This window comes from Suricata suricatta, chromosome 10 (assembly GCF_006229205.1).
Source record: "Suricata suricatta isolate VVHF042 chromosome 10, meerkat_22Aug2017_6uvM2_HiC, whole genome shotgun sequence".
Lineage (NCBI taxonomy): Eukaryota > Metazoa > Chordata > Mammalia > Carnivora > Herpestidae > Suricata > Suricata suricatta.
This window is the reverse complement of record NC_043709.1, coordinates 11,089,793-11,105,201: the sequence shown is the minus strand read 5'-3', so window position 1 is coordinate 11,105,201 and position 15,409 is coordinate 11,089,793. Positions and strand designations below refer to the sequence as shown.

General features: G+C 49.7%; 1 protein-coding gene across 1 annotated transcript; it reads right to left on the bottom strand.

Annotated features, from left to right (window-relative positions):
- Positions 1-9,228: 9,228 nt before the first annotated feature.
- Positions 9,229-14,120, bottom strand: LOC115305070 (apolipoprotein L2-like). The gene is given in 2 exon segments (XM_029955420.1): positions 9,229-10,096; positions 14,008-14,120. Coding segments are annotated over 2 exon segments (981 nt in total).
- Positions 14,121-15,409: the final 1,289 nt, after the last annotated feature.

Genomic DNA, 15,409 nt, shown 5'->3' with positions numbered 1-15,409 from the left:
CATATCTTGATTGTCATTAACATTTTTTCCTGTTTTTATTTAGTTTTGCGAAAAAGAGACAGAGCACAAGCGGAGAAGGGGAAGAAAGAGAGGAGGACACAGAATCTGAAGCAGCTCCAGGCTCTGAGCTGTCAGCACAGAGCCCAATGCGGGGCTCAGACTCACAGACTCTGAGATCATGACCTGAGCCGAGTCGGATGCTTAACCGACTGAGCCACTCGGAAGCCTATTGATTGTGTTTGAAGTTTCATCTGTTAAATTATTTTTAAAAATTTTCTGAATATTACACATTATTTTATTCGTTTTTTCAGTTCAAACATCATTTTTAAAATTTTTATTTTTTATTTATTTAATATAAGTTATTGTCAAGTTACCTAAAATAAAGGAAAATGTTGTGGTCTTGGTTTTGGGGGGAGATTCCCGTGATTTGTCGCTTACACACAAAACCCAGTGCTCATTCCAACAAGTACCCTCCTCAGTGCCCATCACCCATTTTCCTCTGTTCCCCGCCCCACTCCCCATCCACCCTCTGCTTGTTCTCTGTATTTAAGAGCCTCTTATGGTTTGCCTCCCTCCTTCTCTAAAACCTTTTTTTTCCCCTTCCCTTCCCTCATGGTCTTCTGTTAAGTTTCTCAGGTTTCACATAGGAGTGAAAACAGGTGATATCTGTCTTTCTGACTTGACTTATTTCACTCAGCATAATACCCTCAAGTTCCATCCACGTTGCTGCAAATGGTAGGATTTCATCTTTCTCATTGCCTAGTAGTGCTCCATGGTATACATAAGCCCCATCTTCTTTACCCATTCGTCAGTGGATGGACATTTGGGCTCTTTCCATGATTTGACTATTGTTGAAAAAGCAGCTATGACATTGGGGTACATGTGCCCCTAAGCATTTGCACTCCTGTATCCCTTGCGAAAATTCGTAGGAGTGCTATTGCTGGGTCACTGGGAAGTTCTATTTTTAACTCTTGAATTGTGCACTTGAATTAGATGTAGTTGGTCATATGCAAAATTTTACCTCAATTCTATTGATAAAAACCAAACGGAGCCAACCCTCATTTCTGTTACACATATGCCATTTGGGTCTGACAGCATTCACAGCCACCCCTCCAGCAGCCGGGGGTACAGAGAGTGGCCAGGTCCCTGCAGCAGGAGGGGGAGCACATGGGACAGCTGGTGAGAATACGCTGTGCCAAGGATCTGCCAGAGGAAGCCCATGGCCCCATGGAGCCCAGAGGAGGAGCGTCAGAATCCCACCGAGGGTCTGGGGAGCACCTCTGAGGAGCTGAGGGAGTCTGAAGGATACATTGGCGGTGGCCAGGTGATGGAAGGGACAGGAGTGCATGATGGCAGACGACTGGGCCCATGCAGAGGGAGAGAGGAGGTGTGTCCCAGAGAATGCGGGGGGGGGGGGGGAACTACCACAGCGCAAGGGTGAGGGAAGGGCAGGGCCAGAACGAGCACGGAGAGGCCATGGCTGGGAGCCCCTCCCCCTCCTGCACTGTGCACACGTGAGTGCTCCATGGCTTTCTGAGCTCCACAGAGGATAGGACCTTGTCTCATCTCTATGTCCCCAGATCCTTGCACGTGCCCGGCACACAGATGGAGAAGGTATCAATGAGTGTTCAATGATGGATGATGGAATGAACGAATGAATGAATGAATGAATGAATGAATGAATGAATGGAGGAGGAAGGAGACTTGCAGTTCAGATCCACATCTTCAGCCACATAACAACATCCTGCCAGGGGCACCTGGGGGGCTCAGTCGGTTGATTATCCAACTTCGGCTCAGGTCATGGCTTCGTGATTTGTGGTTTCGAGCCCCACGTCAGGCTCTACACTGACAACTTGGATCCTGATTCGGGTTCTCTTTCACTCTCTACTCCTCCCCTGCTCTCTCTCTCTCTCTCCCTCTCTCTCTCTTCTCTCTCACAAATAAATAAACATTAAAACAAACAAAAAGTCCCGCCTAGGTTGACACCAAAGCTCACCTCTCCTTAGCTTACTTTGGGGACAATGGTTTCACCTCATTCTTTCTCTTCTTTTCTTTTTTCTTCTTTTCTGTTCCTTTCTTTTCTGTTCTTCTTATTCATTAAATTTTAGATTGAGTATTTTTTGTTCTTTTCCTTTCTTATCTTTCCTTTTCTTTTGTGCGTATTAAATGATAGAGAGAGTGCGCACACACAAGTGAGGGAGAAGTGAGAGGGGGAGAGAGAGAATCATAAGCAGTTTCCATGCTCAGCATAGAGCGCCACGTGGGACTCAATCCCTGGGAGCTGACATCAAGAGTCAGAAGCTCAACCGTCACCCAAGTGCCCCTCTCCTCATTCTTTCTGTCATTGGCAGACAGCTCTGACATCCTGGAAACAGACGTGGCCATGGGTGGGATGCAGGTCTCATCGGGACACCTTTTCAACAGTCCTGTGAGCTGAGGCTCCACCAGACTGAATGAACATGAAGATAAGTCAGAAGACACCAGTGGACCCTGGAATTCAAATTCGAGGTGTAACAAGGGGAAGACAGTGGAACGCTGGTCAGAAGGCCAGCACACCCTATTGGCGGCCCCTTCCCCAAGCCACGGGTCTCTGGGCCTTACAGTTCCAGGCCTCGGGTGGTCCATGAGACTGCTATGGTAACATTCCTTCCAGTAACCTTTCCTCCCTGTGGAGCTGACACAAGCCTCTGACACCTCAGTGGCTCCCCCTACCTCTCCTGCTCTCATTTCATTCAGGCCCAGGGATCATCTTATCTGGTTCCTTAAGGTGGTCCAGCTCCTGCTCAAGTCTGGGTAGGGCTGGCCCTGTGTCATGGGTCAGAGCTTGTTCTTCAGGGTGTAGACCCAGTTTCCCATTACATGCATCCCTCTGGAGACCACCTTGAGGGGCGCATCACACAGGAGACAGGAAGCCAAGAAGTTGTGGGCCTACCTGTTGCTTCTGTTGTGGAAACAAACCAGGCGCCTCACTTGGAGCCCCAAGGGCTCCCACCTCATGGAGAGTGTGTGAATATTCAGGGAGGGGACACGGAAGGAGTCCTGCCCCTCACGGATGCTTGATCAACATTAGCTCTTATCAATTCAGATACACAGATGTGCCGACCTCAAGTAATTGGCAGAACATTTCTTCCCATCTTATCTTCTGTGTTCGGTTTCAGTGCTTTTATAACTTCTTAGATAGCGGTCTCCTGGTCTGATTATCTTTTCCTCGTGCCCCTACAGGACAGCAGGACTCTGACCTGACTTGGGAGTAAGCTGCAGTGAGGCGAGCATCTTCCCAAGGGAGCAGCAGTAGGGTCCAGGAGATAGACAGACAGGTCAGGTCATGTCCCTGTAGGCATGTGTGGCCTTCCCAAGATAACCACCAGGGACTTGGCCCCTTGCGATGCCGTGTGGCCACAGCTGGCTCACATTTTTTGTTTCTTTGTTTGTTTGTTAGTTTTTTATTTATACTTCATTGTCAAGTTGGTTTCCATATAACACCCAGTGCTCTTCCCCACAAATATCCTCCTCCATGACCATCACATCTCTTCTTCTTCGCCCCTCCCCCTTCAGCCCTCAGTTTGTTCTCAGTATTCAAGAATCTCTCATGATGTGCCTCCTTCCCTCTCCCTAACTCTTTTTCCCCACCTTCCCCTCCCCCATAGTCCTCTGTTAAGTTTCTCCTACTACACTTATAGTTGAAACACATATGGCATCTGTCCTTCCCTGCCTGACTTATTTCTCTTAGCATGACAACCTCAAGATCCATCCACGTTGCTACAAATGGCCAGATTTCATTCTTTCTCATTGAGCTGGCTGACATTTGACTCCACAATTTGTTCTTTCCTTCACAAGGCTGAAGTGACACCTCCTTCTGACCTAGACGCAGATGCAGACTGTAGGGGAAACTCTGCAATCCCACTGCTGACACCATGACCCAGAAGCGCCAGGTAGTCAACTCCAGATGATTCCTGAAATCGGGGGAGTGCCTCCAGCTGAGCTGACATATAAAGGAATCAGACTTTGATGGAGATTGCTGAGTGTCCTTGAGCCTTTGAGAAGGAAAAAGGGGAGTCCCACCCCAGCAGTCTACAGGGGCCCCTCTCTCCTGTCCTCTTCCCAGGATAATGGCTGGGGTGCTCACTTTCTCTGTCCCACTGCTGCTTATCAAATGACCCAGAAGTCAAGCCAGAGCAGCCCACAGGGCCAGAGGAGGAGGTAGACCAGTCACCTGGGAGGATTCTCCCATCTGCTTGACCTACCCAAGCTTCCAGCACGGCTCAGGACAACTGTGGGACTTTACCAATGGAGCACCTTCCCTCTGTCTCTTGCCCTGTGGCCTGTGGGCCAGTGAATTGGACCCCAGGCTGGACTGCATCACCTCCCACCTAGTTAGCCGGGTGTCTTATCGACCCTCACCTGTGAAATGAGAGTATTTTCTTATGTTGTTGTGAGGATCCAATATCACGTGTGTGTACGGTCAGGGCCAGGGCCTGCTACACAGTAGCCTTCCCAAATTTTCTTTGATGTCCCCTCTATAGCCACCCTGTTACATCTAGGAGAAACCTCCCCTTGCCCAGTAGCCTCTGGTCACCAGGGCTCTGTTAAGACACCTGCTGTGTCTCCATATTTAGCACCTGCTTATCAGATATGAAAGCTGGTCAAGGCCTGAGTCTATGCATCTCAATTCTCCTGCCTAGGCTGCCTCTGAATAATTACACAGATTTAGTGTTGTGGGTTTTCTCCAGCAAAGCTGGTCTCCTCCCTGCCTTAGTGAAGTAGGAAAAAGAAACAACAAAGCAACCTTTTACTTTTTGTTTTCCACCTAGAGAACACAAGCTTCATCATGGACACAACTGAGTATTTTTGGAACTCTGTGAGCCGGGTTGAACTGCATCTCCTGTTGACTGACCAGAAAGCCTTGGAGATTCATGGCTGAGCCTACTTGCCCAGGTCAATGCCGGGAATCCCCAAGGTGGTCGCCATTTCTTCTGGTGGGAGCGTCCTGGGGCTGGGGTGAAGTATGCTCCTTCTCAACAATATTTGACAAATATGTCACCCATGGCATTCGCTGGCATGGAGTGGCCGCGGGTTGAAAAGAGATGACACCTGCAGAGGGCAGTTATGTGACCATGGGTCTTAACCTAAAGCACACCGATCTCTGGTTTGGTTTCTTCATCTGTTCAATATTATTGGGAGGAAACTAAGATCATGTTTGTAAATTGCTTTGTAGAGTGACTGACACATATTAGGTGCTGAACAAATGTTAACTTTTTTTTTTTAGGTGTATTTAAACAAATCTGGCTTTCAATTCCTGGAACAGGGTGACTCTGTCACCAAGGTCCTCTACCTCCAGCCTAACACCTACCTTCAGCCCAAACACCACCCACAACTGCCCCACCTGACCCCTTAGTGTGTCCCCTCCTCCCGGACAGCTTTCCGTCAACATCCCAGCTTGTCCCTCATATGCTTCTCAAGGTGCAGACTCACTTCCCCATCTACGTCCTTGTCCCCATGACACTCACGGATTCCCTCTGAAACATTCCATTCTGATCTCCCTGCTCAAATCTGCTCAGAGCTTAGCCATCTGTCCGTAGTCCTTAATAAACACTCATCTCCAGCCTTGCAAAGTTCCTTTGGCCATTTCCTCCATCTTTGCTCCCTCAGTGGGAGTTTGTGTCCCTTTCATCCTCTATGGTCCCTGCCCCTTCCAAGATCTAGCAGCAATTCATCACTTCTGTCTTTCCTGATCACAGGTCCAAGTCAACTGGATTTCTGTCTGTTGCATCCATCCAGACAGTTGTGGACCCCTGAGACTTTCCCCCATGTGCTCAGCTCAATCAACACATCCTCTTTCCACGTACCAGGATTAGCCATTCCCAGCATTTGTATTCTGACAGCAGGTGTAAACTCTGTCTTCTGAACCAATCTCCTGATCCTCTGAGCCACCAGATTCCTACATACGGACCTTATAAATTCTTAGCTACTGGGTTGTTAATAGTCCCACTGAGATTTTTCACTACTTGAGGAGGGTAGAGATGTCACAGCATCTGAAGGATTAGGACTGCCATCCCTGGGGTTGGTTCACTGATACAACTGTGGGGTCCACTGTCCTGTGGTGGAGTCGGACACAAGGAATGCTCCACAACCACGTTCGTTATATGATGGGGGAAGACAGCTCCTGTGCCCCATGATTTTCGATCTCAGAGTTTGGTCCCACCTACTTCCTTTCCTTTTGGAGGGTAACATTCAAGGAATACAAAGAATGCCTGTATGGCTCAGTTGGTTGAGAATTTGACTCTTGATTTCCGTCAAGTCATGATCTCATGATTTGTGAGATCAAGCCCCCCTTTGGGTTCTGTGCTGATGGCAAGGAGCTTCCTTGGGTTTCCCTATCTGTCTCTCTGCCCATTCCCTTCTCTGTCTCAAAAATAAAAAACTAATGAAAATCTTTTCAAACAATTCAAGGAACAGAACTTGTGGTGGCTGATTCATTGCTCCTGGCAATATCCAGTGCTAACCATCTGAAGGCCTCAAACCTCATGTCTAGAGGACACACCTCCTCTACACAACAGAGGCTTTCCAGGTCACATTTCTGATCTGTAATGGGATGGATAAAGGGCAGTGAGAAAAATAACAGGCCCTTTAACCAAGAATTATTCCACTCGCTGAAGAGTAGGAAGCCTGAATAATGATGTACTTGTTTGGAGTAGGTCTTTAGAAGGGGATAAGGCTCTGTTTCCTCGACCTAGATAATCCCTGCCCTGGCCCCAGGCCTGTCCACTACAGACTCAGCACCTGGGGCCTAGGAGTCCCTACTTTGTCCCTGGGTCTCCAAAACCCAACCTGTTGGTATGCATTTTCTCAGCTGAAGATGCCGTCCAATATGGCAGAGATTCTGAGTGTGGCTTGTTCTTTGAATTCCCCAAGGCACCCCTCCTATCTCCTTCAGTTTCCTACCAGGCACATCAGAGCAACAGACACGTGGAAAGACATTAAGGCCAGGTCACTTAATGTGGGGAAAATACCCAATGAATCATTTTCTTTGACCCCAGTGCCTATAATCCCTGGCAATGAGCTCTGGGTGACAACTAGACCTGAACACTCAGTGAAGGTTTTCTTGCCTTCCCCATGAATTATGTCTGGGCTGGTGAACCCACTAGTCCACCATTTATCCAACCAACCATATGACCAGGATGTCTGGGAGCCTCCTCCCCACCCTGCTGGGAGAGTACTGACACAGGGCATTTCTGGGAAGAAAGGGAGTCAGGTGGGTTCTGGGAATGAACAAAGGAAGAGAGAATCACTATGATTCCTTGATAGGGAAGGGAAGGTCTTGAGCAGCTGGGCAGTCCATGAGGGAAGGATGAAGGAAGAAATCGGGGGTGTTCAAGACTTGGCCCTCCTACCCTAGAGAGAAACACAATCATCTATCACTGAACCCTGGGTCCTTGACACTGGCTGAGGAACACATCAGTGCTTAGGTTAAAAGCAGATGTGAACAAGCACCCCCCGACACACACTTTGTGTGTCCTGTGGGGGCCTCAGGTTGCTGAGGTCTGAGGGTAAAGCAAAGGAGATCTTGCTCCCTGAAAGCCTGGAAGACGATCTCATGGGGAAGGGAAGTCAGGCCTCCAGAGCCCAAGCAAGCCCCTCGATGAACATAGAGGCCAGCCGAATCAGTCCACATTTACTGTAGTAGCTCATGGAACACAAGGGAGGAAAAACCACATGGATCTGAAACACCATCTTGTTGTAGTGCCTGGGTGTCTCCATCAGTTAAGCACCCAACTTCACTTCAGGTCATGATCTTGTGGTCGGTGAATTCGAGCCCCATGTTGGGCTCTGTGCTGTCAGCTCAGGGCCTGGAACCTGCTTTGGATTCTGTGTCTACTTCTCTCTCTGCCCCTTCCTCACTCATACTCTCCCTCTCAAAAAAAAGTCTTAAAATTTTTTTTAATGTTTTATTTATTTTTGAGACAGAGAGATTCAGAGCATGAGCATGGAGCGGCAGAGCAATGGAGGCACAGAATCGGAAACAGGCTCCAGGCTCTGAGCTATCAGCACAGACCCCGATGCAGGGCTCAACCCACAATCGTGAGATCATAACCTGAAATGAAGTCGGAGACTTAACTGACTCAGCTACCCAGGTGCCCCAAAAATGTCTTTTTAAATACCAAATTGCCTAGTACTGTCCCCCAAGGCCCAACCAATGAAGAAACCGAGGCTCAAAGAGGTGGTATCCATTGACCCCAAGCTGGTTGATTTCCTTGACATACAGCAAGTTTCCTTGATCTGCTGCTGGCCACTGTTTTCTCTTTTCTTCCTTTTTTTGTTTTCTTCCCCAATCAACCACTATTCCAACTCAGCCTTTGGAACTTCCTCGGTGTCTTGGTGTACCCTGGCCTCAAGGAGCACGAGCAACTGGCCAAACGTTTCCGCTGCCTACTGCCATCGTCACCACCGCCAGCACTGCTGCCAGCATTTTCATCACCACCACCAGTCATCACAAGGAAGAAACCTTCTACCTAAGGTGAGCCTACCAGAAGATGAATGTGGGTGGACACAGGACAGGTAGGGCTGGAGAGCCCTCAGAAGGGGAGGAGTCTGTTCTCGCTGGCATGTCACACCATGGGGAGGTCAAAGGAGAAGTACTTCTCTACATGCCAACAATTCTAACTGGAGTGAGCCTGGCCTTCCCATGGCTTGTTCCTCCATGTCTCTCTTTAGCCATGTCCTCCGTGTCCTCTTTGGTCCATCATGCTCACTCTCAGGTCCCCTCCCTCCTTCTTCCTGGTTCCACATGCCTTCCTTCTCTTTGTCACCCCAGCCCCTCATCATCTACATCCCTCATCATCTACATTAACCCCTCATTACCACCCCCATGCTCAGCTACAGAAATGCCTAAAACTCCTTTACACCCCATTCCAAAACTTCAAAATTGTTTTAAAGTTTATTTATTTATTTTGAGAAAGAGAGAGAGAGCAGGGGAGGGACAGAGAGAGGAGAGAGGAAAAAATCCCAAGCAGGCTCTGCACTGTCAGCGAGGAGCCTGACACAGGGATCTAATCCATGGATCGTGAGATTGTGACCTAAGCTGAAACAAAGATTCAGACGCTAAGCCAACTGAGCCACCCAAGCGCCCCTCAAAAACATTTTCTTGCCCCCTATTCCCTTCTAACAAGGTACCTCCATGCCTTTCTCCCACACCCGACCCTACTCCCTGCCCTGCTCGGAGCTCAAGAGTCAGGTCTTCTTCACACATTCATGAGTCTGGATGGGCTCCTTCAGCTTGCTCTCCTGCAACTTGATCTGCTGCCTCAGCTCTTCAGCCGACTCTGCCTTTGCCCCCTCATGCAAGTGCTTTGATTCTTCCAGAATGTTGGCCACATCCATCATAAGGAAGATGCCCACAGTGGCCCCACCCATGAGCCGGGCTCCTCTTGTCATTGTCAGAGTAGTGCCTCCAAACGCTTTCTACACCTGCTTCCCACTCCGAACCAAGACACTCCCAGCTGTCATGAATCTCTTGGCCTGGGCAACTAAGTGAGGATTGGCTTTGGCCAGCCTCATGGCACGAACATTCATTCTAATGTTTTGCAGGGCTTGAATGCACTTGCTTGTTAAGGAAGTAGCTCGGGCTATGTTCTTACCCATAGCCTTTGCAGCTTCCTTCCCTTTGTCACTGCCAGCTGATGTCACCTGACTGGCTTCGGCTTTCAGGGATGACATTTTTGTGTTCTCCATGATGCTGCTGGACGCACTGGTGACAGCAGATGCTGCTCCCAACCCTATCCCAGTTGTAGACAGTGTCAGACTGGTCCCTTCCATTACAGGGGCCAGACCCAGACCCAGGATGGTCAGGACACTGGAGGCGACACCGGCAGAACTGGCCACAATGTTGGTGATGGTGCAGTTCCTGTGTACCTCGTCAGCCTTGTCGGCAAGCTCACAGAGCTTTCGTATTTGCTCCTCGAGCTTCTGTTTCAAGCCGGGAAACTCATTCAAAAAGCACTTCCTCTCATGGGGGTCACTCGGGAGCCTGATTATGTCCTCTGTAAACAACTCTTCTTCCAGTGCTCTCAGATGTTCAAGTAGCACCTCTGCCTCCTCCCTGTAAGAGTGAAGGTCAAGTGAATTATAAAGCTTATCTGTCACATGGGCTTGATGTGATCTCCCCTACTTGGACCACAGGACTCTCACTATAAATCATATGGACAAGAATTGTACAGAGGCAAAGACTGTTTCCAGCAATGTTACATTCTGTATATTGCTTGTGCTCCGTGATACATCTTTGGTCAAGAAATAAAGAAGTAGTCACCTTAAGATGCTCTTCGTGGTAAGTATTTTGTTGAAGAATATTTATTTATTTGTTTTGAGGGGCAGGGGAGAAGGACGAGCAGTGAGAGAGGGAATGAAAGAATCCCAAGAGGCTCTGTGCTGTTGAGATCATAAACTGAGCAGAAATCAACAGTCGGACTCTTAACTGACTGAGCTGCCCAGGTGCCTCAGGTGGTGGGTATTCAATAATATGGCTTCCCACTCAAGGGCAGGCCTCCACTGTCCATGGCACAGTGTTTGTAGGTGGACAAAGGGAAGTGGGGTTGAAGCAGAAACACCTTCCTTCAGGAAATCTTAGTGGGTAGAGAAGGATCATCCCTACCCACAGGGAGGTCTTCCCTTTGCCCTTGGCTACTGAGAAGTGATCTCTAGGCCTCTACCTATAATGGTAAGGGTCCTAGAATGGTAGGACTGTCTTCCTTTGCCTGGGCCTTTGGCCTGACATCAGCTGACAACACGCTGTATGTTGGAGGCTTTGGGTCATGTGCTATGGGTTCTGACCTTTGGAGGAACAAGAAACTAAAAGCATGAGTGTGACCTCAAGGAGAGGCGGGAGACAACAGACAGGTCAGCCATGCAGAGCATGTCACTGGGTCCCAATAGAAGTCTATAAACCAAGACTGGGGTTGAAAAGACTCTCCTCTTGACCAAACTTTAGTCAGACTCTTCTAGGCCCTCTCATTGACCAGGTGCAGTCTGTGTGTACCTTGTCGACCATGACTTTCTGTGTCATGTCCATGACAGCCTGTGGTGCCCAGTCTTAGCAAGAATTCTGTGAGGTTAGGTTAATGAGAATCTTCCCACTGTTGCTATTTGATCACCACTGATATCTGATCAAATCCCACTTTTGTGAGGCGAACGTGATAACCACTACACTACGGAAACAGCCTCAAATCCCACTTTTGAAAGGAAGTTCTATTTTATTCTTTTTTTTCTTAAGTATATTTCTTTATTTTGAGAGGGAGAGAGAGAAAGAGAAAGAGAGAGCAAAAGCAGAAAGAGGGGTACTGAGAGAAAGGAAGAGGGGAAGAGAGAGAGAATCCCAAGCATGCTCCTCGCTGTCAGTGCAGAACCCAACAAGGGCTCTATTTCACAAACAGTGATATCATAATCTGAACTGAAATGAAGAGTCCGAGGCTTACCAACTGAGCCGTTCGGGTACCACTGATGTAGAAATCTTCACCTGCCTTCAGCAAGAACCCTGTTGGTCTGTTTAGCAAGAATCCTCCTCCTCTTCTCTCTGTGGTTTTCCATTCCCCACCCACGCCTCCAGCCTTGGCTAGAAATCCCCAGCTGTCTTTCCCTTATCAGGTGTAGAGCCTGGTCTATCTTTTATGGCCATATCCCTGAATTAAGTCTTCTTCACCATCTTAATAAACCTCAGAGTCACTGTTTTCTTTCACAGTGTGAGCTTCCCCAGTGGGCAATGTTCCACGTGCTTTGTCACAGACTGCATGCAGGACACCATGTGTCTGAGGACAACAGAAACTTCACGTTCAAAACCCTCCCAGACTCTGCCTCGTGTATCCCTCTCTTTGGCTGACGGCTACCTGCATCCTTCCTTGGAAGGCACTGTGCCTGAGTGGACAGCTCTCAGTGAGCTCTGTGTGCCCTTTCAGGGCATCACCCAATCTAAGGGTGGTTTGAGGATCACCCACCAATTTGCAGCTGCTGCCAAAAGTCGGGGCAGTCCTAGGGATGGTGTGCTCTGACTCGCAGCCTGGCCAATTCTGAGTACTTGGTTTTTAAAAAGCAGGACAAGACCTTAGTGATTATTTAGCCTGGCACATCCACTATATTCCATGCTTGCTGTCCTCTGCTGTGGCCCAGCCACTGCCCCAGTGAACTGAGAAGCAGGACATCCCCTACCCGGGCACCCCCAGACTCTTCAGTTCACATCACTGACTCCCGACTCACTACCCAGCACCCCAGCCTCTCAGGTGTCACCTGCCTAACTCACACCTTAGCTGGTGACAGCTTCATCTGCATGCACACCAGCACCATGTGCAACTTGTAGGATCGCTTACAGATACGAGAGACGTGAGAGCCGGCTACGTGAATCCCGAAGACTGAGAACCCCGCACTTGGACCAGCTGCTGGAGGAGCTACTCTCCTCTTGGGTGGGGACTCGTGCATTTCCCCGGACTTCCTCAAAGAGTAGATTTGGCAGCTGCCCCTGTGATGCCTGCCCTTGTCACAGAGCCTCACTGCCTCCCACTGGTCGGGGCTGCACTGTGTGGAAGAGGACAGGGGCACCTGGGGACTCGGGTCATCAATTCCTGCTTGGTGAGCTTGCACCCCGCATCATGCTCTGTGCTGACAGCTTGGAGCCTGTAGCTGACTTTGCATTCTGTGTCCCCTCTCTCTGCTCCTCCTGCATTCATGCTCAGTCTCTCTGTCTCCAAAAATAAACAAAAAGTAAAAAAAAAAAAAAAAGTAAAGAAGAAGAAAGGGTCCAAGGGATGGTCAAGACCCCCAGCACCCAGGCAATGTATGGGAATCCATCAACTCTTGCAGCCATGGTCCTGAATGCCTGGTGGAGAGGAAATCAAAGAAGGGAGGGAACAAATATCCCCTCACCCTCTCTTCCCAAAACCTAGAGTGTTATGCCAAGAGTTTCACACAGTTCTAGCCCTGCTTCTAAGCTAATCTAGTCCTCCAACCTAGAACTTCACTTGTCTACCCCAGCCCACAGCTCGGGACCTGGCCCAAGCCTCCAGGACCTTTGGACAAGACAACTGCCCTCTGGTCCCCACCTTTGACCTTGCAGTTCTTGCTAAGGCCTGCACCACAATCTTATCAGGCTGATTTACTCTTCCCATTGAGCAAATGTCTAATCTAAGACTTTGAAACATACACAACCAGAGACCCAGGGCTGGACAGAGCTAGGGTCTGGTTCCAACCCAGCTAGGTCCACCTCCATTCCCACCTCTCTGCCTTGTGGGCCAGCTGGATCCCGCAGTATTCCTACAACTCCTTAGATGGGAGGGAAGGCTCTAGTCCAACGCTCAGCGGCACAGCCTGGATGTCAGCGTTCTTCTGACCTGTCCCTCGTCTCCAGGAAGAAGACCCTTGGCCCCTGTGTCTTCATGGCAATCTTCTCAAAAGTTAACATTGAGGCACCTGGGTGGCTCAGTCAGTTGAGGGTCTACCTCTAAGATCGACTCAGGGCATGATCTCATGGTTCATGAGTTCAAGCCCTGAGAAGGGCTCTGTGCTGACAGTGTGTTCCCGCTTGGGTTTCTCTCTCCACCCACCCCCCCCCTGCCCTTTTCTGTGTGTTTCTCTCTCTTTCTCGGCCCATTCCCCAGGAGTACTGTCTCTGTCTCTGTCTCTCAAAATAAATACTCTTAACAAAAGTAAAAATTTAACATTATTTGAGCACCTAGTATGTGACAGTCAGTATGCTAAGTACTTTACATACAGGATCTTAGATTCCTCCCAATAAAACTGAACAGATGAAATCGAGGCAGAGATAGGTTTGCTTTAGGTTAAGACCCAAGATCACATAACCGGCCCTCTGCAGGTGTCATCTGTTCTCAACCGGAGGCCACTCCCTGCCAGTGAATGTCATTGGTGACATATTCGTCAAATATTGTTGAGAGGGAGCATATTCCACCCCAGCTGCGGGACACTGCCATGCGGAGACCTGGGTGACCACCCTGAGGCATTCCTGGGGGTGACGTGGGCAAGTCAGCCTCATCCACGAAGCTCTCCCAGGCTTCCTGGTCAGTCAGCAGGAGATGCAGTTCGTCCTGCCTCTCGGATCTCCAGAAATACTCAATGGGGTCCTCCATGAAGCTTGTGCTCTCTAGATGGAAGCAAAAAGAAAAGAGTTGAGTTTTTTTTTTCTTTTTTGTACTACACTAAAGGAGAGTGGAAAATGGGTTTTGCTGGAAGGAACCGACAACACTAAACCTGTGTATTTATTGAGAGCAGGCTTAAGGATGGGTATTGAGGTGCATAAGCTCAGGTCTTTACTGGCTTTCATATCTGATAAGCAGGTGCTTAATTATGGACACATAGCAGGTATCCTGACACAGCCCTGGTGGCCTGAGGATGCTGGGGGAGAGAGGTTTCTCATTGGAGCTACCAGGATCCACAGAGAAAGGCCAGAAACGATATTCGGGAAAACTTGTGTAGCAGGCCCTGGCTCAGACCACACATACACGTGATATTGGATCCTCACAACAACATAAGGGAATACTCTCATTTTACAGGTGAGGGTAGCTAAGGCACCCGGCTCGCACAGGTGGGAGGTGGCCCAGTCCACGCTGGGGTCCAGGTCAGTGGCCCAGAGGCCACAAGGTCTGAACAGGAGGAAAGGTCCTCCATTGGTAAAGCCCCACAGTCGTCCTGAGCTGAGCTGGTCGAGCAAGTGGGAGAGTCCTCCCAGGCGGCTGGTCTACCTCCTCCCCCAGCCCTGCCTCAGGACCCCTTCCTTCTCTCCTTTCACCTCTGCTGTCCCCCACTGCCCTCTGGGCTGTCTTGGCCTCATTTCTGGGTCATGTGATAGGCTGCAGGGGGAGGGAGGAAGTGAGCACCTCAGCCATGAACCTGGGAAGAGGACAGGAGGGAGGGGCCCCTACAGACCCCTGGGGTGGGTCTCCCCTTTGTCCCCCTTGATGGCTTGAGGACCCTCATCAGTCCCCTTCAAGGGGCTGATTCCTATGTATGTCAGCTCTGCTAGAGGCAGTCCCCCAAGTCCAGGAATCATGTGGGGTTGACTACCTGGCACCTCTTGGGTCATGGGGTAAGCGGTGGGATAGCAGAGTTTTCCTTACACCATGCGTCTGCGTCCGGGTTGGCAGGAGGTGACACTTCAGCCTTCGGAGAGAGAGAACAAACTTTGGGGTCAAATGTCAGTCAGCTGTGGCCACATGGCATGGCAAGGGGCCGGGTCTCTGGGGGTTCCCTTGGGAAGGCCACACATGCCTACACGGACATAACCTGACCTGTCTGTCTGTCCTCTGGCCCCTGCTGCTGCTCCCTAGGGAAGGTGCTCACCTCACTCAGCTCACTCCCAGGCCAGGTCAGAGTCCTGCCGTCCTGTAGGGGCACAAGGAGAAGGTCATCAGACCAGGGG